Source organism: Protopterus annectens, chromosome 1.part0 (assembly GCF_019279795.1).
Source record: "Protopterus annectens isolate FY-2018-M chromosome 1.part0, PAN1.0, whole genome shotgun sequence".
Lineage (NCBI taxonomy): Eukaryota > Metazoa > Chordata > Ceratodontiformes > Protopteridae > Protopterus > Protopterus annectens.
In genome coordinates this window covers 1388062843-1388090588 of record NC_056725.1, presented here as the reverse complement: position 1 = coordinate 1388090588, position 27746 = coordinate 1388062843, and the positions used below count along the sequence as shown (strand labels likewise).

General features: G+C 40.0%; 1 protein-coding gene across 1 annotated transcript in view; it reads left to right on the top strand.

The window, feature by feature from the left end:
• MDN1 (midasin AAA ATPase 1) overlaps positions 1-27746 on the top strand; it is a 3484183-nt gene that overhangs the window by 1975816 nt on the left and 1480621 nt on the right. The window contains exons 49-50 of the mRNA XM_044071809.1: positions 7-227; positions 18149-18262. Coding sequence (XP_043927744.1) covers positions 7-227; positions 18149-18262 — 335 coding nt within the window. The remainder of the gene's footprint in view (positions 1-6; positions 228-18148; positions 18263-27746) is intronic.

Sequence of the window (27746 nt, the reverse complement as noted above, 5' to 3'; positions counted from 1 at the left end):
TTTCAGGACTGTTCCACTGACTCTTTCTGATCTAAACGCAACATTGCAGTCCAGTGCCTTAGAAGGATTGACCTACAATGAAGTAGAAGCAGAAATTGACGGAGATGATGAACTCTGGGTTTTCCCTGCTGCTGTTAGGCTTGTCACATGGAGAGCATCACAACAAGATTGGCAGCTAAGAGTCAGCTGGCTAAACCATATGGCTAAATGTAGTTCCAGCATGCCTGGTGAGTAATATCAGCATATGTCACCTTTGTTGGCTGTCTGTTTACAAATGGTGTATGTGCAGTCAGTAAAGCAGCTATTTGGAGATTTGAACTGAGAATTTGTATTGGTGTTGTGTTTTACTGCAAGAATTAACCAAAATAAGCAGAGAGATGCCAGTGCCACGTAACTAAAGGGGTCAGTACTGTCCTTCAAGTTCTATTTATTTCAGCAATCCCCTATATTATCTTAGATGTTACTTAGTGAAGCCTTTCACAATGGATATAACATTTATGCATATCGTTCTGCCCCATTTTAAGGAGCTCTGAAATCCCCAACTTCCATATTAAGGATGACAACATCCCCCCACCATGTCTTTGACTTTGATAAGCAGTCACCCATTTCTGATCTCTTCCTGATGTGTCATGGGGAAGTTCCTGTACTTGTATATAATCTTAAGCATACCTGTGGTGATTAAATAGAAATCAAACTAACACATGCACAAATCTTTTTGTGCCTGTAATTAGATGGACAGATTTCCTTGTCACCACTGCCAGCAGTTCATTCCTTTGTTGAGAGCTGCTGGATGCATTCAGCAGCATCTAGCTTTAAACAACATTAGCTGTGACCCAGTTTGAGGACTGGTCGGATGGTTGTCTCAGAGATCTCATGTAAAACGTTAGAGATTTGGTACTAAGTTTTAGTAAAGCTGTAGCTCCTGTTCTAAAGCCAACAGTGTTCTCTTTCGGCTGGGGCTACATTCACTGATGGGCTTTGTGTGTTTATCATCCCCTAGATGAGTTTCATTTTGAACAAGGAAGCCCCTTTTGGCACTCACGGCTGAGCACAAGACCTGGGATTGTAGCCACCAGATCACCTCACACCTTTCTGAAGGTAAATTGATGCTTCTGCAGGAGGCAAGGATTGATCTTTTAATGGTCCTGGCTTGCTTGTTGCTTTGAACTCGGACCTAAAGATAAACCACCCTTCCCTGCCGTCAGACATTTAACAGCTTCCCAGCTGGTGCTAAAGCAGGGCCTCTCTCCTTTGTCTTTGGGCCACCTGCTCACCTTGCATTGGACTTTTCAGCTCATGGTAGAAGTTGAATGAGCAGAGTGCCTAAGAGACATTTTTCAGCAGTTATTCCTTTGTGCCATCACCAGAATGTGCTTCCCTGTAATACATTCCACGAGTATTGTGGTCATGTCCTATAGCACGTCTGCTGCTATCAACAATTCCTGTATATGAGGCACAAGAACTCTGTGTTCTAGCCAGAGTTGACCATCTCACTCTTAATCCTTCTGTCAATGCAGAGTCTGAAGGGATGGAAGTGTCTGTGCTTGAAATGTATGTGATAGTCTCTTTAATAACTTTTCTGAGAACACGTTCTTTGAAGCAGCCTGCAAACTCGTGAAGTCCACTAGGGGTCAGCTACAAATGTTTTCGTTTCCCCTCCTAAAATGTCAGTCTTTTATTCAATTCTGTCAGCTTATTAGATGTATTGTATTTGTCACTTTGAAATACCTATATGTCTGTGTCAGATCATTTATAATACTCACCCTCACAGTTTTCCTCCTTATCCAGCATTCCAGAGCATATTACTCAATCGTTTTGTTTGCTTTGAATGTGTCACTGAAGTTCAGGCATTTGCTGCTTAATCCCTGAAAGATTTCAGGCCTCCAGATAGATTTAACAATGCACAGTATACTTCTGCCACCATAGGCTGTTGGACCGTTTTCTTTTTCTTTTTTTTTTGAATAGCAAAATTCTTTGCTCAAAAATAAGTTACAGCAATAAAGTTTCAGGATCCTTACATGCAACAGATATATGCCATAACATTTTACAAATTTTCTTTCACGTGTTATACTTTTGCTAAAACAGTAATACAACTTGTTCGCTTTCATCTTTTAGCATTTTGTAAACACATTTGTTTTTGGTTTGACAGAGCATTAATACAGCTTGTTCATTTTTTAAATATGCTTTGAAAGAATATTTTTTGTATTACATTCTCATGCAGAGCACTAAACGTAAAGAGCTGTCTTCAGTGAGAAGTAGTACAACATTATTCTGAAAGTCACATGTTTGCCACCTCACAAAAGAGTTAAGCAGTACTACAGTGTGTGCCTTATTGTTCATAATATTGTCTGGTGCACATGTTGTGAGAAATCCTTGGTGCAACAAGCATGCAGTAAATTCAAATTACCTTTCACATTAATTAGCACAGAAATATGTATAAGTCAGCTTCCGTGCAGTAGAAAGTCCAATACCTAAACAGAAGGCACATATTGTGAAGAGTAGATGTCCTTCCATTTCACTGTTGCAGTATTCTTAACAATGGGGATCCTTTGCCAGTGGGCGGCCCGATGTCTTGCCAGTATACCAAAGCCTTTAGGTTGCCTTAAGGTATGCTGTATGTCGTACGCACGCTACTTGCATAACATAGGACATAAAGGAGACATCCGGACATACTATCCTTGGAACTGAGGGTCCCAGTAGGAATACCAATCTAAGGAAAAGAGAAGTAATCAGTACAGCCAGAAGAGAAATGGACCAGGGAATTGAGGGAGAGAGTGAATACTGCAACGCTGAAAAGGAGGAAGTCTACCGTTATGGTAAGATTTTACACAGCTGTACTATGTCTTTCCATTTCACTGTTGCAGTATTCTTAACATTAGGGAGAGTGCCAAAGCTCAAGAAGAAATTTGGTGGGGGGAGAAAGGGCCTGCAGAGCCCTCTGTGAAACCATGAAATATGGTCATATCAAAATCTGCTGTAGCTCTGCAGATTCCACCCAACTTGTAGTGCTTGATAAATGTATGCTCATAAGTTTTAGGTAGCTGCCTCAAGAATAGACATAGAATCCAATTCCTTGAAAAAAGCACCAGAAGAAACCACAGCCATAGTAGATTGAGCCTTAACAGAATAAGGCAGGCTCTTATCCTGAAAGAAATAACAAAATATAATTGCTTTAGAGATCTGAGAAGTTTGTTTGGAGACAGCTAATCCTAAGGACTTAGAATAAAAGGAAACAGAGCTGATCAGATTTCCTAATAGTCTTAGCCAAATAAAATCTGGGTCATCTATGCACATCCAATATGTGCAGCACCTTCTCACTGGCAAATTGTGGACTGGAGAAAAAAGTGGGCAAATGAATAGACTTGTTAAGCGACAACTTATTCATCACCCTGGGCATAAAAAGATTAGTACGCAAGAACACTCTGCCCTTATGAAAAAAAACAAAAAAGGAGGACAATCCAAAAGGGCTTGAAGCTCAGACACCCATCTGGCAGAAGTAAGGGCCAACAAAAGTAGTTTTGCAAGAGCAATGTTGCAAAGAAGCTGAGGCTTCAGGCTCAGAAGGAGCTTGAGTCAGTTTTTACAAAACAACTTAAGATCCCTGGGAGTTGGAACAGACTTCATGGGAAGCCTACTATGAATGACACCTTTTAGGAATTGTTTAGCCTCAAATCTAGAAGCTAAAGGAGGAGATAAAGGCAGACAAATAGAGACAGCTGATAAGTGGGCCTTAACTGAAGAATAAGCCAACCCAGCATTGAACAATTTACACAGATAAGAGAGAACCAAAGGAATATCTACAGAAAGTGGATCCAGATTTCGAGAAAGACCCCAAACAGAAAACCTCTTTTTGTTTGGAAAATAGGATTTCCTAGTATTGGGTTTCCTGGCCTCATGCAGGACCCTAAACATGTCATGATACCCACAGTGTCAGTTGAACAGTGGACAGGTGAGGATGAGTGAGAGATCCCTTGTCTTGTGCGAGTAGATCCACTCTGTGAGGTAACTTGTAGTGATTGCCCTTGGCTAAATGCAGAAGAGGAGGGAACCAATGCTGTCTCGGCCAAGAATGAGTCACCAACAAAATTTTGAGAGCTACCTATTGAATTTTCAACTGGACTTTTGCAATGACTGGAAGGGGAGGGAAAGTATAAAGATACATCCCCCCCTTACAAGAAAAAGATAGGGCGTCCACCTTCCAAACCAGAGGACCTGGGACTCTGTCACAAAATAGTGAAAGTTGTCTGTTCACAGGGGAGGCAAATAGATCTATTTGAGGAGTACCCCACTGGTGGACGATGTCCAGAAACACATCCCTGTGAAGCATCCATTCATGGGATTAAGTTCAGGACCTGATCAGAGTGTCTGCCACAGTGTTTTGACCTAAGGGAAGAGTTGCAGGGTACTGGACAGCAAGATCCCACACCAGGTGTGCCAACTGACAGAGAAGATGAGATCTTGCCCCCCCCCTCTTTGTTTACATACCACATCACTCTGGTATTGTATGTAAATGCATTGAGAGGTCCTGGGGAGAAAAGAGGATGAAAAGCCTGAAGCACCAGCAGAAGAGCTTTCACCTCTGTCACTGATGTGCTCTTTCTTTTGTAGAGGCGGCCACACCCCTGCACTTTTAGGGAGCCAAAAGCTGCTCCCAGTCCCACATCTGAGGTGTCTGTGTGCAGCTCCTGAGAGAGAAGAGGGGGGATGAAAAGGGAACCCTGGATTTTGAGACAACCGCTGGATCCACTATGAAGTTCCTTCTTGAGACAAGATAGAGGAGAAACTACAAATTCTAGGGAATGTGCTTGTTGAAGCCAAACTAACTTTGTCATTTGGAGTCTGGCCGGAGGGGAGCATAGGGATGGTAGATGCCAGGAATCCCAGAGCTCTCAAACTCCCTGGCTGTAATAGAGGCCAGGGGAAGGAGAGTTTGAAAGAAGGAAATTAGTTTCACGACCATGGGAAGAGGTAGGGATGCCTGCACAGGCAGCATATGAATCCTGCATCCAAGAAAAACATGATCCTGAGAAGGAGTCAGAAAAGACTTTTTGAAGTTTACTGTGAATGACAGGCTTTACAGAAGGGAAATGCCAAAATGAAGATTTTGCAGCAGGATCTCTGAAGCAAGAGTTTGTCCAAGTAAGGACATAATTGGATCCCCTGAATCCTGCAAAATGCAATCACAGCAGGAGGCATTTGGTGAGGTGAATACCTTTGGAGCAGTAGAAAGGCCAAAGGGCAAAGCAAATAACTGATAACGCCAGGAAGCAACAGAGAAATGTAAAAACTTCCTGAAAAGGGTATGAATTGGAATATGAATATAAGCATCCTTGAGATCCAGAGATACCATGCAGGCCTGAGGAAGCAAAACAGGGAACAGAGTCTGAAGGGACAACATTAGAAAGGTTGTCATCTTCAGAAAAGTGTTTAGACTTGGCAGTTCTAGAAGTGGTCTATAAGTAATCTCTCTTCTGGGTACTAGAAACATCCTGGAGTAAAACCCCCTCCCCCTTTGGGACTCGGGCACCTCTTGAATAGTAAAGCACACATCCACCAGCACTTTACCAGAATATATTCTTCCTTTTATTTTGTAAGCGATCTGTTACCTCTGCCTTTCGCCTTCACGGATCACAAAGCTTACATTTGTTGTCAGCTTAAATACTCATTCAGTTTAATTACACTTAACACAGGCAACTTGCAATGTCTTTAATAATTTTGTATTAATTTTAAAGGGATAGAATAGTGAATTTATGTATGGTATTTGCACTATATCACTTTAAATTTCGGAATTGATTTACTGTCTAAATGCAAGTTGCCTGTGTTAAAGTGTAATTAATTAAATTGAATGAGTATTTAAGCGGACAACAAAATGTAAGCTTTGTGATCCGTGAAGGCGAAAGGCCGAGGTACCAAATCACTTACGAAATAAAAGGAAAAAGATATTTTGGTGAAGTGCTGGTGGATGTGTGATTTATTTTTGTTTTTCTGGTGTCTTTCTAACCTCTTGAATAGTACCCTGATTCAAAAGGTCCTGAAGCACCCCTGGAAAAAAAGGAGTTATTCCAGAGGGGCTTGAGGAATACCCATAAAAGGTGGAAGGGACTTTCACACTATGAAATACTCCTGGCAAATAATGGACAGGACCCAGGAATCCTGAGTAATCTGCAGCCAAACAGGAAGAGAGAGAAAGGCAAAGAGAGGAAAGTGGCTGGGAAGAATAGGATAGTTAGACAGCAGCTGGTTTATCTGGAAATGGAGACGTCTGAGGCACTGAAGTTTGAATAGTCTTAGCAGAAGGAGCCTGCTTGCCACCCTTTTTGCCCGTAGGAGGAGGGAAAGATTGCCTGCAAACAAAAGCTGGCTTATGGGGGTAGTTTCTCTGACATTTAGGCACAGGAGAAACAAACACATGTTTAAGTTCCTGTAAAGCCTTACCCTTATCTTGAAGGGACTTAAACATAGCAGCAGCAGTTTCACCAGGCAAGTGTTTATCAACTGGGGCATCCATCAACTTAACCTTAATATCATCAGGCAAAGGCTGAAGCCAAGAATACCTCCTCATCACTGACCCAAAAGCAGCAGCCCCAGAGGAAGCATCTGCTGCATCATAACTACATGTGATGGAATGATGAGCCACCTGAGAGTAAGTCCTTAACAGGGAAAGCGTAGATTTTTTACCCTCGTAGTCTGGAAGATCAGAAATAACCCGACAAGTCTGGAATAGGAGAGACAACAAATAGATGGACACATGGGTCTGATAATAAACAGCCCTAAAAGCCAAGGTAGCAGAGGTGTAAACCTTTTTTGCCCAGCCTTTCTATGGTCTTGCTCTCTTTATCAAAGGGCAGTAACTTGTGAGACGTAAGCAATTGAGAGGGCTTGTCAGAGGCTTTAGACACCACAGAGGGGTCAGCAGCAGGACACTTGTACAAAAATTTGCCTAAAGGCTTTGGTATACTGCCCAGATGTCATGCTGCTTTTGGCAGGGGATCCCAGTGCTAAGAACAGTGCAGCAGTGAAGAGAAGGACATCTACCGTTATGGTAAGATTTTACACAACTGCACTTTCTTACTTGTTCTTAAGCTTTTTTCTGTCCATCATTCACAGTCCCAGTCAGCTCCTTTTTTTCTGCTTTGATTCACTTGAGTCAGTATAGTTTAATGCTAGGATGTGGCTTTAAAATTAAAGTTTTTTTAAACACCTTTATTAAGTTATTAGTTAAGATATAGATAAACGTACTTTAACAGCAAACAAATCATTTTAACATTTTCCATTTAAATACAGTATGACATATTTTCTTTGCTACTGTCATCAGTTCAACATCACAAAAAATTGCTAAATTCCTTCCTTACCTTAAACCTCACTCCTCCTCTTGAACGTCATTAATCGTGTATTGTTCCTACAATTTCCACTAACTTCTATATAATTTGCTCCTTCCCTTTTCTGAATATCCCTCCTCCAGTTCTTGTCTTTTTTTTTTTTTTTTTTTTTTTTTTGTAGACTTTGATTTCCATTTTCTAATAATTGCTTTTTTGGCAGCCATCAGAATTAAACTTAAGGCTTTACTGTGTCTAGGCAAATCAGAAACTGTTTCCCAGCTCAAAAAAAGTAATTTTCTTAGTTATTTGCTCACCCAGTATTTTAAAGTACTGTATAGGAATTTTTTTAAATCTACCAAAGCACTCAGTAATCCAGTATGCAAACACAGCTCCACTAATTAAATAAGGCAACACAGTTCAGTTTTAACGCTTCAAAAACACTGTGTTTTCATCTACGTATATACAGGACTTTATCAGAAACATATTCCAAAGTGAATTCCCTCCATATATACTACTCCCTAAACTGCCTTAATGACATAATTAATCTGTAAAATTTATCAAAATTGTAAAATCTACATAAACTTTAATTTAAATGTATATATGATATTCACACCACTACATGCAAGATATCAATTACTAAGTACATTTTGAAACATTTAAGACATAAAAATATATAAAACGGTATAAAAAATCCTAGATATATGCATTAAAATAGATGATTACAATGAATTAGACATACTGTAAAATGGTTAAAATTAATTAAAAATAGTGTTCAAAACCAAACAAGACTGCCACTTGACCTTCCCTCTTGCTTCATCATTATCCCTTTCTACTTTGAATTGTAGCCTTCTGTTTGTGTTATGTATATTAGCCTTGACTGAGTAGCTGTAAAATATCCCTTTATATCAGGTAAACCTAAACCACCATGTTCTGTTGGTAGGATCAGTTTATCACACTTAATTCATGCCCTCTTTCTCTCCCAGATAAATTCCTTCATTTCTTTATTATTTATTGCCCACATCTTCTACTTGGGTTGATAAATCTGCCTGACCTGTATACAGGACTAAAGGGACTAAAAACATTTTCAGTGCTTGTATCTTAATATCCATATCCGTAAGTATGAGTTTCCATTTTCTCAATTTTTGCACTATCCTTTGCTTAGTCTATTCCCACATAGCCTTATCTGCTATAACAGAATCCTTTTTAACCCGTACTCCTAAATACTTCATCTTATATCCTCATAAATATGGATATTGTTGAACCAATTTGTGTGTGGAGTCATAATTTATGGCTATAGCCTTTATTTTCATTAATTTTAAATTTTATAACCCAAAAAGACATGAAACTGTCTCAGTATTCTAAAACACTGAAATGTCCTTTTCTGGGTTTATCAGATACAAAATAATAATTGCAAATAAAGCCAAATTTTCTTGATTGCCATATCAATCATATCCTTGTCTTTATTTTCTGGCTCTAAATATAAAGCGTATAACAAAGAGGAAAGAGAACCCCCTTCCTGGTTCCTCTTCAAACACAGCTTATGTGAGAGGAGCCTTCCCACTTTAATTCTTGCATCCAGTCCTTCATATATCCTTTTAATCAACCTTATTATTGTATCAGGGAATGCAAATGCTTCCAATGGCCTGCTCATAAAATCCAAGCTTACTCTTTCACTTTGTCTCTGCATCAAAACCCACCAACAACAATTTTTTTTTTTTTACATTCTGCTTCCCTCTGGATCATCATTGTTCTGTTAATGTCAAATGTTTGTCTCCCCTCCACAAAACCACACTGATCTATTTCTATCAATTTTGTCAACACCTTTAACATATTTTTAGCTACTATAGATACAAACACTTTATAATAGTTGTTTGAGTCTGGGTATAGCTGGACCTGAATGGTCTTTGCCATCTTTAGGTAACACAGCCATCACAGCTTTCTTCCAAGATGTTGGTGCTTCCCCTCCTTTTAAAATACTGTTAAACAGAATCTTCCATATCTTTATAACTTTCTCCCTTCCTTCCTGATTTCCAAACAGTAATGCCATCTGTTCCTAGAGACTTTCTTGATTTTATATCACTGTTATCTCATCAGCTCCTATCAACTGTTAGTTGCTGAGCCTCATCTACCTCTAACATTGGCATACTTTAGTCTTCCATAAATATTTCCATTTGTATTCTGTCTTGATTTCCAGTTTTATGTGCTTTATACAAATTTTCATATAATTTTTAAATATCTCTAAAACCTGTATAGGATCTCTGGTTAGTTTTCTTAAAGGTTCCCTGAGTTTGGTGGTGATACTTTCAATGTCTATATTTAAATGCTATGTTTTTTTAACTGTATAATGCAAATAATGTGGAGCTTTTCTCCTCGGGCCTCTGCTGCAAACGGACCTGTGTCCAGTCGGACTCTCCCAGTCAACAAATGTAAATTAATAAAATAAATAATGTTCTGTTGCCTAAATCAGTGTGCTGAAGTTTTTGTGCTGTGGAGACATGAAAAAATAATTGCTTAACTGCAATCATTCTAAACTCGTGCATATTGTCCAGGTACTCTGTTATTTTTTCTCTAGCACTCTGCATTTGCTTCATCTCCTCTTGTACTTTGAGATTCCCCTTATTCTGCTATACTTAAACCTTTCTCAGGCCCTCAAAGTAATTCTATTACTTCTTAATAATATGACTTTATTTTAATTCAGTGCTATTTTTAAACTCCATTTTTATTTTATCTCAGTTACTAGCTATAACTTATAAATATATTTCTGTCTTCCATAATACCTTTTGAATAATTTCCACTACCCATTCCTTAAATTGCTGTCTTTTTAACAGGTATGCGGGAAGGTGCCAGTGTCTTATTTTTACTTCATTACCCTGCATTTTTATCAGTTTTTATTGGATCATGATCAGAAATAATTGTGGGATGTGTGTCGAAGCTTTCAATTAAGTACACGTTTCTGTGAAATATAATTTCTGTCTAGTGTAGCCCAGTTATTGCACCTTGGGGAATAAATTGGGGAATAATATGTAAATGTCCGAGTTTCTAGTGCTGAATTCAAATCTCCCATACCAAATATTTTATTTTGTTATATTGTCCCATCTAGGGCCCCCAATACATCCTCACTGTTGCAAACCAAATTCCAATCCCCACCTGTAAATATTCCCTTCTGAAAGCTGATGGTCTCCCAAAATTTTCTTAAGCTCCATAACTGCAGTTTTTGGTGGAATGTAAGTATATCATTGTAATTCTCTTCCCTTGCCAGTAGCCTCGAATTACCACAAATCTACCCTTTTTGTCTTTTTTTTCCCTCTTCTATCACTGTTGGGGCCCCTATAGCAATTAGTATAATTATTCCCTTCTTCCTGTGTCCCTGGTATTCTACTGAATAACCATTCTGAAATCCTTTTTGTCAAATTCACATGATCATTTCTTCCCAAATGCGTCTCCCAACAGCATTGCTATTTGCATTTTTTGATGTAATTCAATGCTCTTTTCCTTTTTATCTGTATTTGTAAAGCTATTCACATTCTGGGATAATGTGGACAGCACAGGCATCATGATAAAAAAGCTATTGTTCCCAATTATTATACGTGGTAGTTTTTTAAGGTGTATTCCCAGCTTTTGTGTTACGTGCACACTAATGTTTGGCAGGCTGATCTTTTGTACAGTTGTTTCTTCTCATCCCCATTTGAACCTATGTCACATTTTTCAAAACATTTTCTTTTAGTGAAATCCCTCAAACAAAAAAAAAATAAATACAAAGCATCCCATCCTCTATTAACTTGGAAAAACACCCAAAGTTATTTACATCTTCATAACATGAAATGGAACCCTCCAGAATGGAACAATTGCTCCAAATTTGATGATTGTACCTACAGACGCCATCCAACTTAAAATTAAGATGACCCATGCTACAGGTGCTCCCACTTACACTGACTGGTGTCTGTTCTTTGTCGTCCCCCCCCCCCCGATATAAAAAACAGCTTGTACAATTTCAGAAAATATTAACTTTTAGCCTCAAGAAAAAGTACACTGGCTATCTTAAAATAAAACTAAAATGTACACTGTTTTATTAACTGTAGTAAAGTATTAAGGCTGCTGGGGGAGGTTGTTAATTTTTGTACACGTCCTATAATTACAAACTTAATTATTTTCTCTGAACTGCTTATTTTACATTTTGCATTTCCTCAACAAAGAATACTCATGATTCTCAAGACTCGCTTCTTGCATCTGCAAACAGCTCATCTCCATGGAAATTTACTCAGCAATGAGTCTTTATAAATTTCACTCAGAAAAGAATATGCAGCTGCCCTCAGCCACAGATATATTCACTCCACTGAACATTTGCCAGTGGAAAACAAACAAACCAATATCTTTGCAGTTGTAAGAACCTTAGCATTTTAATGGCTTTCATTTTGTATTATTTTTAAAGCCCACATGCTTACAAAGACACTTGTTTACAGCTTAAGCCAAAGGTAGTAATCTAGGCATTTACCCCTTGTAAAACAGAGAAAATATACTAATTTTAGATTTAATGTAATCATTGCACTTTTACACCCTACCCCCACCCCAGCATCCCAAGATCATAGCATATGAACATTAAACTTGCTTTAGTACAGCCTTTTTTTGTGATACATATTTGAGTCACTGAACCCCCCACATTTAAAATACCCCTGAATACACAGTACAGAAAACTGTTGTACTGTGTATAACTTTGTTTATATCATGTGTTTTATACAAATACTAATAAGAACAAAACTTGTTTTACTTAGTTTCTCTCTTTTAGTTTCCTTCTAAATATCAGTGATATAAAGTGGGGTATGTGCTTTACAGTCCACACACGTTAAACAAAATTAACAAAAGTCCACTGTTCTTCAGCAACTTTTTCTTGTAAAACCGTATTTCACAAATGTGATAGGATGCTTCATTGTCTTGTTTTTTTTTTCATTTATTCACTAATTTTAGAGTTGCAGATCTTCCTGTTATTTTCCATGTCCCAACTCCAGACTGGTTCAAGACCAATTTACTGCTGATTCTAGTCAGCTTCTGTGCTTTTTTTTTCTCTCTCTCTCAAGCGTTCATTTTTAGAACAATGGAAAAGGTTTCACTGGCAAAGTTTCTGTACGAGCATTACCATCATAGGAATGAGAAGCAGTCATCTCCTGCTTACCCAACTCTCTTCTTGTTGAATAAACTTTATTTCCTCCTCAGCTTGTTTTGCGTCAGTACATTGAATTTTATCCTCCAGGGAAAAAAAAAACACTTTGAGGGCAGCTGGAGACAGCAGATTGAATCTCTCACCTGCCTTTCAACATTCCATGATTGCTCGGATAAATTTGCTTTTCTAATGCCTGGTGCACATTGAATAATCATTTTCTACAAACAGTCTGCTATGCCCAGTTTTTAATATTTTTCTCTTCTGCCACAATTTTCTCAGGATCAACTCTTTCTGCTGGTATTTTTACAGTTTTAGTAATATAGGTCTTGGCTGCTTTCTTATGGCCAGGTTTGAAACATGTACTCTGTGCCCTTTCAATTAACAAATTCTCCTTATTTGTGCTTTCATAAAATTAACACAGTCTGTACCTTCCAGGTTCTCAAGTATGGCAGAAAATCTCAGGTTTTCTCTGCATGCTCTGTCTTCTAATGATATCATTTTTTAGCAGTTCTTCTTGAGAAGCCTCATATGTATTGTCATCTTTTGCAGTTTTATCAGTTCATCTGAATGGATAATTAAAGCTGCTATTTTTCCCAGCTTTTTGTTGTTTGAATTGATATATTCCTTCAGTGTTTCATTTATTTTAAGAACCACTGAGTACATTTAATTTTTTTCCTCTAAATTACAGGAAACCATCTCTTGAACCATAGCTGGGGAATACTTCCCAGACAGTGTTTTCTCTTCACCTTTATTGGTTGATTTTCTTTCAGGTTTTCCAAATTTCTTCTTTGCTGGGCATACATACAGTGTATTTACCAGCCAGTAATTTAATTTTACCAGGAAAACATTTTCAGTGGCACTACTTTTTCTTTTCACCCATTGAACCATTTTCTTGTCTCCTATATAATTTCAAGATACATTGATTCACGCTTCCCGACAGTTCTCTATTAGTCAAACAACATAATACAGTCTGGGAGAGATGTATATAGTGGTACTGGTGACTAAAATCTCACACACGTACAACTCTGACATCGGGATTGCTAGTGGTTCACCCCACCTCACCACATCCATCTTGCTACACATGTTCCTTCATATGCTGAGATTCTAAAGATGAACTTTTCTAAAACTCAAGAACTTCGAAATGCAACACAGGCACAAAGTACCATCTGCAACTCTGTCCACCTGTTAAGCCTACCACTTCACTTAGCTTAGATTCCCAGGGTCATGGATGCTAAGCCAGTAAGGCAGGCATCCATTATACCAGGTATTCTAGTTATAGGTGACCCCATTGTAAGACATAAACAGATGTATTTCTTACCAAGCTTAGCAAGGATGGAGAGTGTTAGTCTGGTGCTGGGATCTGTCCAGATCTCACACACACTCAAGTCATTGAACAATAAGTACTGGTATGATTGTCATTGTATGTGTCGGTGTCATTGACTTAAGACTTAGTTCCTTGGACTATATGAAAAGTGGCATGATGGAGCTCCGACTGTGTCCTAGGCAAATGAGCCTAGCATTGAGCAGTATTCTACCTTCTCCAAGGATGATACCTTAATATGAGTAAAAATAATTTCAATAATTGTGTTTATTTTTGGCGTCATTCGAATGAAGTCCAATATTTGTCAGACTGGGAGGACATTATCAACATAGCACCGTACATCTTCAGGAATGGCTTGTAGCAGTCCCCTCTAGGCTTTCAAATATTGTCCAAGACATTGACCACCCCATAGTGCCTTTTTTTCACATTGCTGACCAGAAATACTCACTAATATAATGAAACATCCAAAGGAAAATATGAAGGCATTACTGTACAGTGCTCTGAGGCCTGAACAACTTCAATCCGTACAAGCCTTCCTCACACTGGAAGAAGTAGACATCTATGTAGTGACTGTGACATGGTTTGAAGCAGCAGAGAGTAATCTGGCTGTACAGTGCTATAATGCCTTTCATATTTTAAGACCTGCCACTGCACAGAAGGGAAAAAAATTTGGGAGGCATCTTCATTTTCATTCAGAAGAGACTTGCATCAGGTTAAAGCAGCATGATGCACTTGAGCTTATTCATGTCCAGTCACTATCAAAAAAGTCAGCTACCATATACTGGCTAGCTCTAGTGACCCAAGAAAGCTACTGTGCCTATCTACAAGAAAGAGTCACTGAATATTAAACTGAATACAATTTTCATGGGTGATCTAAACTATTCAGCTATAGACTGTGAAACATATGCCACAACTAGTCTCTGAAACAACTAGTCAGGGTACCCACTGGGGGGATAGCATCTTTTAGACCTTTTCCTTGCTAATATGGTGGTGTCTTGCACAATCCCTTGCCTAACTTTATTACTTAAGTCTGCCCATAAAGCTATCTTTGAAGTGAAATTGAATCCGGGGATGACTACTGCTCCCTGATGCCTTTAAAAGATTTCTTCAAGACAAACGTCTTACTCCTAAGTGATGTTTTGGCAAACTACAGTTCATCACAAAACCCAGTTAATGCTACTTCGTACATAGAAACATAGACCACTAAACTGTGCCAGCATGTAAACAGCTTCATAGATGCGGCTGTACATGGTAGAACTAAGCAAGGGGCGTACCACAAACTGCTATGATAGAACTTCATTAACAAGCTGTCTAATAAGAGGGAGGGGTTATTGGCTAAAATTTAGAAGAGCAATGCACATAGTAGTAGAGCCCTTGTCATTGAATTAAACTAGCAGTTCAGGTGCTTAATTGAATCTACCAAAGCCAACATAGAGGCAAAAATATCCCCAAGCAAAGGACAGTCAAAGGCCTTTTTTAGTTATGTTCATAATCTTAGGAAAACAGTGTGCTGAGCTGATTGTAAATGATTTTGTCTACACCAAAACTGAAGATAGAGCTAACCTACTGGCCGATGAATTCAGCTCAAATGTATACCCACCCCAATTCATCTCACATGAAATATGCAAAACTGATTTGCTACCAGCAGTTACACAGACCAAGTCGTGAAAGCACTATCAAAAGTAGAAAAATACTGCATGAGTTTGTCATGACAATATCCCAGGATGCATTTTTAGTAGGATGAAGCACGATTTAGCCAGACCTCTAACAATATTGCTTAAGCTTAACCTCCATATGGGTTTTGTACCAAATGAATGGAGTACAGCAACAACAATTCCATTGTATAAGGGAGGACCTTCCTCAGACCCATAAATCTGACCAGTCTTGCATGCAAAGCTATGGAAACAATTATCCTGTTATTAATAAGGATGTAAGGGAACCTTGGACACTGGAACCATCTCAATTTGGATTTATCAAAGGCAGGTCATGTTAACTCATCCTGGTGGATTTTTTGAAAGGGTCCCCAAAGCAATGGATGAAGGTAAAACTGTACACAACACCTACCTCAACCTGGCCATGGCTTTTGTCACAATCCCTCACTCAGACATAGTCGAAAATCTTAATAAATCCCTACACTTTCTTGAGTGCCAACTAGCTCACATGTAGGATGAAGATCATCAATATAGGGGAAGCTACCTCCGCTTCAAGACCAGTAATCAGTGGAGTCCTTCAGAGTTCTATGCTAGGACCTGTTCTGTTCGACATCTGCTTATCAGAAGTAAAAGTAAATAGCAAAGTGCTCTGGCTAAGTTTGCAGATGACTGCAAGCTAGGATCAATGATCAAATCCCAAAAAAACTCTTCCATCCTATAGGAAGGCTCATCCCAAATAAATAACTGGTGCCAGACTTGTGGACCAAAGCTAAATGCCAAAAAATAATCATCTCCTTTGGAAAGTCAGCTCTCCCAGGAGCTACCACATTGACAACAATCCCCCAAACAGTTGACCCAGTAGTTTTAGATGTGGAAACTTACGTGGACAGCTATCTAATTTTTGACCAGCCCGTGTCCATGGTGGTAAGCACTCATAAACAAGGGGACTGCTTCTAGATCCAAGGATATCATCATCCCAGTTTTCTCAGTCTTGTTAGGTCAGTTATTAAGTATAATGCCCGTTGTGGCACTTATCTGTTTAGGCACTTAACACCAAATGGAATGCCCACAGAGATACCTGACAAAAAGGGTACAAGACTAAACAATATTCTCTATATGGACCACATCAAAGCCGTATCACTATATGCATTCTCTTACTGACTGTTGAGGTGACCTGCGTTTGTCATACAAGGCATACTCTGGACTTCTTTCACATTCACAAGTCAAATTATATCAGAAATACTCTATCCAGGGAACTAAACCTCTTCTCCAACATTAACAGGATGGTTTGGAAAGACAGTTACATCTTGCAGAAAACCACTGTTCAGGAACAGAATGCTCATTCACACAAAACTAAGTTTATCTCTGTCCATGTTTACCCCAGGATTCCCCCCTGTACTGCTGTTGGATAACAGTTCCTACATGCTTTATCCTAATGCATGGGTCCCCTCCAAGCAGCTGTACTTTGATCAAGTAGTTATCACTAAAGTAATATGTAAATATAGACCCCGGAAATGAGAGAATCTGATTTTTAAGCACCAGATGGGATAATTGTCTGGTCTTAAAATGGTCACATGTAATATGATTTGTAATGTAGCAGTTAGGGGCAAGTTGTACATTCCATGACTTTGCAGATGAAGCTTGTAAGAATGTTAAGTCTGTGATTCTCTAGGTTGGTTGTAAGACTGGCCTTTGAGGGTCCTCACCACAACAGTGCACCACTTAATGGGACAAAACTTGGGTTAAATAGTTAAAGCATGTCTACAAGGGTATGCTTAACATGAAGTAATCGGGTATATTGTCAGGTCCCATGGAGGAAGTATTTTTGATCTTGGTGATGACTTTCAGTAAATGATCTTTAGAAATAATTGGAGGGATTAACAGATTCAGATACTGCATTCAGAAGTCTCAGGTTGAAATTGGCAGTAAATTTGCAAACATATTGGTGACATTGGACAGCTTTTCTGTTTGAAGAGGCACTTCCTTGTTCAGGTAGGTTTTGGATATACTAGAAAAAATGGTCACTTCCTCAAAGCCTTCCTTGACTCTTGCTGTTCTAATAGACCAGCCTGCATCACTGGAACTGCTGGCACAGTCTGGTCACGGTTTACCCTAAGGTATAACAAGAGACTTCTATAGTGGGGCTGCGGTAAAATGATTTCTCACCTGTCTTTAATTGTAGTTGGAGTAAAGCCCCCCAGAGCATCACATTCAGTAAAGTTGCATTCTGTATTTTCTGTATTTCCTTGTTTGGAAGTAAGTTGTCTGTTCCTAATAGTGTGAAGGACTGCAGTATGTACCTCCAAATATATTTAGTTTTGCCCTAGACTTCTTGGATCTTTTTCTCTCCAAATCTTTTTACCAAGGGATTTCTCTGGTCTTTTGGTTTGAAAGAAATAGTGAAAAGGGGAGCTTTACCCCTCCTCCTTGATCTTTGTTGATGTGTAGATATTAATGGGGATGGGCAGCCTCCATGCTGGTGCTGTTTAAAGATAAATATTCTAGTGGTGGGGTCCTACTAATGATGATGAGGATTTGTAGAGTAATTGGAAATGTGTTGCTTTTGTTGGTAACCAGATAAATACTTTGTGTGAAAAATCAAACTTTTCTGAAAATCAAAATATGCCATAATCAGTTGTACGTTGACTAGAATTGGCTACTGCAACTGTTCTGTCACCGATGCCTGTGTTTAATTTTCTAGATCTTGTACGTTTCTGCTTAGAGGCAGGGGCTGCAGCCTTGAGAAGTGCATCTTCAAGTACTTTATCAGATGAAGTAAGGAACATAATTGATTTGCTGCAGTGTAACTTGACAGGTAAGTTGCGCTATAGAATTTAGATCTTTTAGTTAAAAATGTTCAGTTTTTTTTTGTCTGCTTGCTCAAATTAAACTGTAACAAACTTGCAGAAATACACAAACACACACCCACACACACACTTGAATGTATTGGCCTTAATCCTACAAGTAGTAAAAAAACATAACATTGTGTTTTTGAAATCTTAACTTGCTAAAAGTTATCTGTTCACTGTACACTCTTAGGTGGGTTAACTGACTTAACATAAAGCACGTGATGAGAATATTTGCATTTGGAGTTCAGTTTGAAAATAGTTAAAGATGATTGTAGATGAACACTGGCTGTACCTGATAAGCTGGTTTTACTGAGGATTTACATTTCATTACATTTAAGACTGATCATTATAATAGAACAAGGTAGTTTAGGACTGCCTGATTTGAAGGAATGTTTTAGAGATAAACAGTTAAGGCTCATAAACATAACACAAGCAGAAGGTTATAATTCGAAATGGAAGGGGATGATTAAGTAGGAGGGAAATTCAAGAAGAAGAGAGAATGGGATTTTGGATGCAGGATCTTAAGGAGAATAACAACCACCATGCAGAATATTATATTCATAAAATAGCCGAAAGGGTTCTGAAACCTAAATCAATACGAGAAAGGAAATTTTGCTAATAGGGGTAACTGCAAGTAGGGGTACAGAAAATAAGCAAGGGGATGGAATTTACTGGAGGAAAGTGGTAAAGAAACCAATGTATTAGGATCAAATAAGAGAGAATGGGAATAGAGTGGGATGAGACAAATAAGAGGTTTGGACTGCTAGCTAAAGACTACCTTCCATACCAGGGACTGATATCAGAATATAGGCAATGATAAAGGGATAAGATAATCTTAAGTGAATTACCTGCTCTGGTAGAGTTTTTAGTTGGCTCTATAACAGAAGCCACTATTAAAGGGATAATTAGTAGGGCCTATAAAATTACATGCTTACTATTAGAATCAATCAGAAGAGGTTAGAAAAGATTGAGAAGAGAGCCTGGAAAAGCAATTTACAAGAGAAGAGTGTAAGGACATATGTATGGCTCCCAAATGTGCAGCAAAGTCTAGAATGTTTAGTACCTTTGCATGGTAATGCATGCATAGTTATTTTATTCCCCAGTCAGACTTCAAAGAGTTTTCGTCGGGTAGAAAGCAGATGTTATATGACAAAAAGAGATGTCCAACAGGCTAGGGAACAAACTTTTTATTAAAACAAAAAATGGTAAGCACTTTCATGGTCACCAGCTTCTTCAGACCACAATGTAAAACCAATACTACTACTACTTTCGGCTTTTCCCAGTTAGGGGTCACCACAGCAGATCACCTATCTGCTCATGATTGGCAGTGGAGTTTTAAGGTGTCGAGTTGCCAGCCCAGCTTTCCACAAAAGCCACGCACATGCATGCACTCATGCCTAGGCCCAATTTAGAATGTCCAATCCACCTATCGCATGTCTTTGGGATGTGGGAGGAAACCGGAGCACCCAGAGAAATCCCACGTGACCACAGGGAGGACATCCAGACTCTGCACAGAAGGCACCGCAGCCGAGGATTGAACCGGAGAACCTCTTGCTGTGAGCTGGCAACACTAACTGCTGCACCACCACTGCCGCCTTAATGTAAAACCAATACTAACAGAATAAAATACATCACTAAAACCAATCAGAAGTAAAAAAACAGTTATACAAATAGTGCAGTAAGCTTTTCTTTCTGAGTGCTAGTTTTAAAGAGACAGCTCTATTTAAACCAGGAGGAGTATTGGCTTTAAAATCAATTATCCACCACAGTTCCGCATATTCAGTGTCATTCATCTCATCACCTTCCCTTAAATTACCATTGACTATCTGTAGAACCAAAAACTTGAAAGAGTGCAAATCACCCATCTCTTGCACATGCTTAGCTAGTGCATTGGTTAGCTTCATATTTCAGACATCATTTAAATGCTCCATCACCCTTTCTTGTAAGGTCCTATTACTTTTTCCGACAGAAAAACACTCAGACAACATTTTGCCATATAAATAATGTTCTTAGTTAAACAATCAACATAGAATGAAAATCCGAGGGGACGTAGTGTCCTGGGGTGCATTAAAATATTTGGGGACCATATGACCTACATGCAAATGTACCTTTACGTTTTGAGACCAAGGGAGGCAACCATGTTTGTAGCATAGACTTTGTTTCAGGGACTTATTATTCCTAAAAGCAAAACGGGACTGATTGCCAACTACCTTGCATACCTCTGAATCAGTCTGCAAAATAGGCCATTCTTCTTAATATCACAAATCCTACTTGCATCACTGGAATATGTCAGTGTGACCCTACTAGTATTCCCTACTGAATTACCCTGCCTATTGTCTACTGATTGTTCACATTTATTCAACAAGTAAGGTCGAACATTAATACTTTCATTGCTTCTAGTATCTGTGATAGCTCTTTCTGTATCCTATTCAATACCCTCTTTTCAGTAAAGCCACTCGAAGCATGTCAAGGGCTTTCTCTCTCTCCAAACTCTGTATGCAACCTCATGCATCTCAGTGCTTGATTAATAATAATTCTATGTATATGTCTGTGATGCGTACTAGTATTGTGCAAGAAGTTATTCTTACTTCAGAGCTTTCTAAATGCTCTAGTGGATAGATAACCTATTTCATTCTTCCTAATAGTTGTATCCAGATAGTCTATACTGCTACTTGCAGAGTGCATGGTGAATGTAAGATAGGATGTTGTGCTCTCCAGGTAACTCTTTAATTCACAGAGGGATCCATCAGGGCCATGCCACTCAAAAAAAAGTAGTCCACAAACCATTTATAAAACTTGACAAATGACTTATAATAGCCATTGACAAACACAGATTGCCTTTCCCAGTGCATCAACACTATATTTGCATGTGTTGGTACACGCTGTCCCCCTCGCAACCCCTACTTTTTGTAAAAATTATTCTGTCTCGATTAAAAACACATTATTCTCTAAGACAAGTCCAGGAGAGCACATATGGTCTGTATTTTAGAATTTGAAATTGCACCTTCAGATACAAGAAATGATCTTACTCTATCAATACCATCATCATTGGGGATGACGGTAAATAATGAGTTAACATCCAAGGTGACAAACAGTTTCTTCCAACTGAAAATAGCTACGCGACCATTCATATAGGTCCTGGAAGGAATTGTTTGGTATCTCTAAGAACAGCATCAGTTCTCTCTAAGCATGGTCAACGCTGTTTTTCAATGTAGATGGATATTAGCTCAATCAGCCAGTCTCAACCTGAGACAATCGGTCAAAAGGGGGGTACTTTCGGTAAACCATAAATGACAGGTATATAATAAGGAGGTCATACAGAAAAAAAATGCAACCTCTTTTGTATACCTGCAACTTGAAATTTCTGCAATTTAACATACACTTGTACATAGTCTAAGTGTCTTCTCATTTTGTCTAAATGGACTTATCAAGAACCACTACCCCTCCTCCTTTATCTGCTGGCCAAATCATCAAACGTTGTGGTTTAGTAAGCTGATTCAAAGCTTCCATTTCCCCATTAGTTAAATCAAAAAGCATCCCTTTATTATGTTGTCTGGTCTCCTCTAGGGACCTCATATCATTTTTACATACATCAATAAAGGTTTCTAGAGCTGGCCGGTTTTCAGGTGTAAATATACTCGTTTTTTTTAAAACATTATAGGTTTTACTCTTTTCTGGAAACAATGTTCAACAACACTTCTAGCAAACATTCTAAGTTCCAAAATATTTTCTACCAATGTACTCTTACTAGCAGGGACAAAGGAAAGACTTCTGTCCAAAACATCACACTGCTCTCTAGTCAGTTGGAAGAAAGACAAATTAAAAATCAGTTCACCTGCTTGCGACTGCGAGTGGCAGGTCCCTTCCTTCTGTCCTCTAACAGATAGCTGTAACTAAGGAAATGTTTTCTTTGAGCTGGAGGACAGTATCTGAATTGCCTAGATGTAGTAAAGCCTCAAATTTAATTCTCTTGGCTGCTAAAAAAAAAAAAAAAACAATTACTAGAAAATGGAAATCAGTCTAAACCAACTGTATTTGAAGTACTGAATGTGATACCAGAACTGAAAAAGCTATCTTTAGAAAAGATCAAATTACATAGAAATAAATTAAAAGTTTGGGAACAGTGCATGCAGAATAATTTTCAAGAGGAGTGAGGTTAAAGGAAAGGAAGGCTTTTAGCAAATTTTGTTATGCTGGACTGATAGTTACAAAGAAATAAGCATGCTATGGGATATATAATGCATGTAAATGGAAAAAAAATGTTTTTCTTTTTTGTTAATGTATGATGTTGTGTAGTCCAATCTCACCTTCATTTTTACATATGGGTTCGAAGCTGATCCTCTGCTCCAACTCAGCTGATTTACAAGCTCGAAGACTTCTGGTTGGCTTGTGACTATTTAGGTATCCCATAGTGCACCAATGCAATCCCCAGATCTCGTTTGCCGTGTTGATGAGTTCGTATGTGCTTCTCTTGGCTCTGGCTAAGTCCTTTTTCAATTCTTACCTTTTTAGTGGATATTGCATATTTAGTGATTTATTAGTGTTATCTTATAGGCCTTTGCCTACGTTGTCCTTGTGGACTTTTTTGTCATTGTTGGTTTAGTATCCTGTGTGCCAGTTGGGCGCTGTTGCACTTTTTTTGCCTAGATAGTGTTTGTTTTGGCATTTTTTCTGCTCTTGATCAACAGGGGCTCCTGTTGATTTAATTGTACTGCTCAGACCTTTGTTGGTCGCTGTTGACTGTTAACTTGTTGTCTTTGGCGGGGATCCGCCAAGGTGGTATTTATAGGATTGCTGTACAAAATTTTTTCCTGTGTTATTACGTGTGTGTCTGTGTTAAATACTTGATCTGTTTAGGTTACAAGACCTAGTTTTCTGTTTCACAGGGCTAGGCCTTTTTAACTTAGAGGACCTAGTCCTCGTGTAACCTTTGCTTTTGTAGTTTGGACATTTAATTTTTTTTCCTGTGTGACTAAATCTCTGTGTGTTTGTGTTAAATACTTGGTCTGTTTAAGTTAGAAGACTGAGTTTTTTCTTACACGGGGCTAGGCCCGTTTAACTTAGAGGACCTAATCCTCATTTTTCTCTTTATTCCTATCTTTCCTATTGGTTTTGCGTGTGTGTCTGCAATGTCGAAGGATAGCAAGGAGCATAAACCCTCTGGGTTCAAAAACTGCATGAAATGCTCCCAGAAAATGTCATTAACTGATGGCCACAGTAGCTGTCTCTACTGCTTGGGAGCCATCCATTTGCAGGAATCATGCTTGTTCTGTCATGCTTTCTCTCCTAGAATGTTGCAGGAGAGAAAGAACAAGCTGATACTCAGGGGTCTTCTAAAACCAACCTTTGAGGAAGCTTTATCTAGTTCATTCGCTTCTTCCAAGTCTACAAAATCCAGATCTGAATCAAAACCTAAAGCTTCTAAAAGGCCTTCTCCGGCACACTGGCTGGTGTCTAGGAGCTGCCTTCCAAATTACCAAAATCTGCCTCCTTGACTCCTCAGTCTTCGGAGCCGAAGGAGAGCACTATGGTATCAGAGTCAGTCACAGGTGCTTCGGTGCCGACTTCTGAACCTTTGGAAATAGCATTTGACTCTACTGCTCAGAGCCGGTCTGCAGAATCCCTACCGGTCTCCTTGATAATAAAGTCTTCAGTGCTTCCTAGGTCGAGATCCCCTACTTTATTTTCCAGATCTTCCAGGAGACTTTCAGAAGATGATGTGGAGAGGGTAGTACTGAGACTCCTGAAGTAGTCTACTCTGCCTAAATTTTTGTTGGCTTGGACCCCGTCTGTTCCAGAGCCACTCGAGCCAATTTTGCCCTCGTCTGTGATTCCTCCTCCGAGCCATGTTGGCCTTTCGGAGCCGGAGTGCTTGTTACCAATGGAGGAACCCTCGGTTCTGGCTCCCCTTGCTGCTGCATTGGAGCCGTGTTCGGCTCCGACCATCGTGTCCAGGGACTGAAGCTCTTCTGTTGGCACTGATGGGGAGGGTTTGAATCGATCTTCGGTTCTGAGCCTTCCTCTCGGTGCTTCCGTCAGGGTGAGCTCGGACCCTGCATCTATCTCTGAGCTGATGGCTCTGGCTCCGGCGCCAACCTTTGTCTCTCTGGAGTTGGGGGAGTTCTTTGGAGCCAGAGCGGTCAGCTTTTGAGGTGATGAGGAGCGTGCTGTATCAATCTACTGCCCCTGCCAGTGGTACAAGCACTCTTCCCCCCTGGGCACCCACTTCAGTCTCAGTACCTACTCTCTCCGGAGACAAGCAGAGTCATGCAGCCTCAGGAGCCACCAACTGGTGGTCCCCACTCTTCCGAGGCCTCCCCAGAAGGTCCCTTTGAGGAGCCCCCTCTGAAGAGGGTATGCAAGAGGAAGCATATTGATTCCAAGTGTGAGCCTCTGACATCAGACACTGACCTCGAGGAGTCGGAAGAGTCCCCCAAGTCGTCGTCTGATGTCTTCTTTGTGGACGTCCTGGAGATCCTTAAACAGAGGTGCGACTGGCCCACTGTCAACCCTTCTGATGAGGAGTCTGTGTACCTGAAGGCTTTCAGGTCTCAACTGTCTGCCTCTTGGGTGTCTCCACCTTTTGACAAAGTAATGGATCTGGTTAGTCGGAAGGTGTGGGATACTCCCGATGCTGTGGAGCCAGTTCCCAGGAGACCAATTAAGTTTCTTTCTGCCCCTCCTGGAAAAGAGTTCTTGTCTAAGGGTTTTGCCATAGATACCATGGTGATGTCGGCGGCCACGAAGGAGGAGTTGGCAAAGACTTCTTCCTCTGTTCATCCGGCAAACAAGTAGTCTCGACAGATGGACAGATTTGGGAAGCGTGTATTTGGTTCAGCGGCATTTACACTCCGATCTCTGAACTATCTTACTCACTTCACGAGGTTGCAGAGGGATCTCCTCAAGGGATTAGGAGATTCCAGTACAGGGTGCTTGTCCTGAGGGAGTCCCTGATAGGATCTCTGCTCAATTGTCCACCATAAATTCTGTAGTTAACTCCTCCATGCAACTTATCTCCCATGCGGTTGATGGAGCGAGCAGAGCAGCGGGTTCAGGAGTTGCCCTTAGGTGCCACTCCTGGATGCACCTGTATAATTTTGCAGAGCCATTCAAGTCCACCTTCACCAACGACCCCTTTTGATGGTTCCTCCTTGTTTGGTCCCAAGGTGAAAGAAACGCTCATCAGTGTAAGCAGGAAAAATTGTTTGGTGTAGCAACCACAACAGAACACAGAAAAAATAGCTCTACCAAACGCTGTGTAGTCTTGAGACGCCTATATAAACTTCCCAACTGATACTTGGAAATAAGGCAGTAATCCAAAAAGTGCTGCTAAATATGTTTGTATTCAATGAATCGTTAAAATTTTGTCATCAATTCATGTTAAGCAGTGGTTTAATAGATACAAAATCATATTTTTACAAAAAGGTTTATATGTTTAGAGTATGTTATTATATAGAATATTGTTTTTTAATTATTAGTTTGGACAGTCATTCATTAGTTAGGTGATTGTGTATCTGTGACTTTAAATGTAGCCACATATTTGGCACCAAAAAGTTATTTAAAATGTAACTGTTTTCAGGGCAATTCATAGTTCTGATGAAGCCCGTAATTCAAGCGGGTGAAAGTGCTTAACTTAGATCTAATTGTAACTTTTAAGTTGACTTCATAGTTTTATTAAATTCGAGTTATCAGCACTTTTTGGATTACTGCCTTATTTCCAAGTATCAGTTGGGAAGTTTATATAGGCGTCTCAAGACTACACAGCATTTGGTAGAGCTATTTTTTTCGATGTAAGCAGGAAGGAAAGACTCTGTCTGCTGTGGGAATCCGTTTTACTGTTCCCTCTCGACCATACCCCAAAGGTCAAAGGGGAGGTAAAAAGTGGTTCAAAAAGTCCCAGAGGGTCTTTCCGGACACACAATGAATCCTCCTTCAGAGGCAGAGGAGGAGGAAATGGTAGATGTCGCCCTAGAGGCAGGGGCGGTCCGCAATACCAGCAAGGCCGTGATTCCTTTCGAGGGCGGCCGTATCAGCGCTGTTGATGTGGGGCCTGACTGCGTTTCTCTGGGGCCAGTCGGGTGTCGCATCTCTTTGTATTCAGAAGCCTGGCTAAATATCACCCAAGACAAGTGAGTCCAAAGAGTTTGTTACCAGAGGCTATATCATACCTTTTTCCCTTCCACTGTTTGTTCCCAAAAAGATCCCAGATGTTTCACCCAATCACAGGGATCAGGCAACTGTGGAGATAAACAAGTTGCTTTTAAGAATCTTCCAGCCCGTTACTCTTAAAAAGAGTCATCCAGCCCATCCCAGCAGACAAAATAGGACCCAGAACTTAATCCAGGTTCTTTTTAGTACCAAAACAAACCGGAGATTGGAGGCCAATATTGGACCTCAGCAGGTTAAACAAATTGGTGAAGAAGGCCAAGTTTCGGATGGTAACTCTGCAGTCGATACTCCCGTTGTTAGGGAAAGACTATTGGATGTGCTCTCTAGATCTCCAAGACACCTACTACCATATAAAAATGGACAAAGGCATCCAGGAGCCATCTACGCTTCCGGCTGGGAGCCAGTCATTATCAGTTTTGTGCTCTGCCCTTTGGTCTCACCACAGCCCCCAGGATGTTCACCAAATGCATGGCAGTAGTGACAGCTCGCTTGCCACCAGGCATCTACTCATCCAAAACAATGACGCCACCATTCAACTTTGTGCTCAACTAGGGATCTCCATAAACTGGTTAAAGTCTGCATTACTGCCCACGCAATCTGATTTTTATAGGTGCAGACATAGACAGTGGATGACTGTTTGTCTCCCCGCCGAAAGAGCACAAAACCTCATCTCACAAGTTCAGTGTCGTCTTCCGCTTCGGAAGGTCAAAGCAAAATGGATTCTTCAACTTCTCGGTACTTTGGCCTCAACCATTCTGTTAATACCTTTAGCCAGGTTGCACATGAGAATCCTCCAATGGCTCCTGTTCTCCCAATGGTCATTCCAACATCTACCGCTGAGTCACCCTATCCTGCTGACGGAATCGTAAAAAAGGACCTTCATTGGTGGATAGACCCAACCACTTGTTCATGGGAGCTCCCTTTGTTCCTGCCCAACCCATTGCCAAGGTGACCACGAATGCCTCCCAGGTCAGGTGGGGGGGAGGGCATTATCTTGGCAGGACTGTCCACGGCACATGGCAAGAATATGAGGCTCATCTGCATATCACTGTTCTGGAGATGAGGGCGGTGCTCCTGGCATTGCAAGCAATTCAGGACCTTCTTCCAAGGACGATTGCAATACAATCGGACAACATGTCTGTTGTGTGGTATATCAACAAACAGGGCAGTACCAGATCCTACCCACTCTGTCGAGAGGCCATGTGAGTTTGGAAATGGGTGATTTCTTCCCAGCGCTTTCTGGTGGCAATGCACTTTCAGGGGACAAACAACTTGATAGCT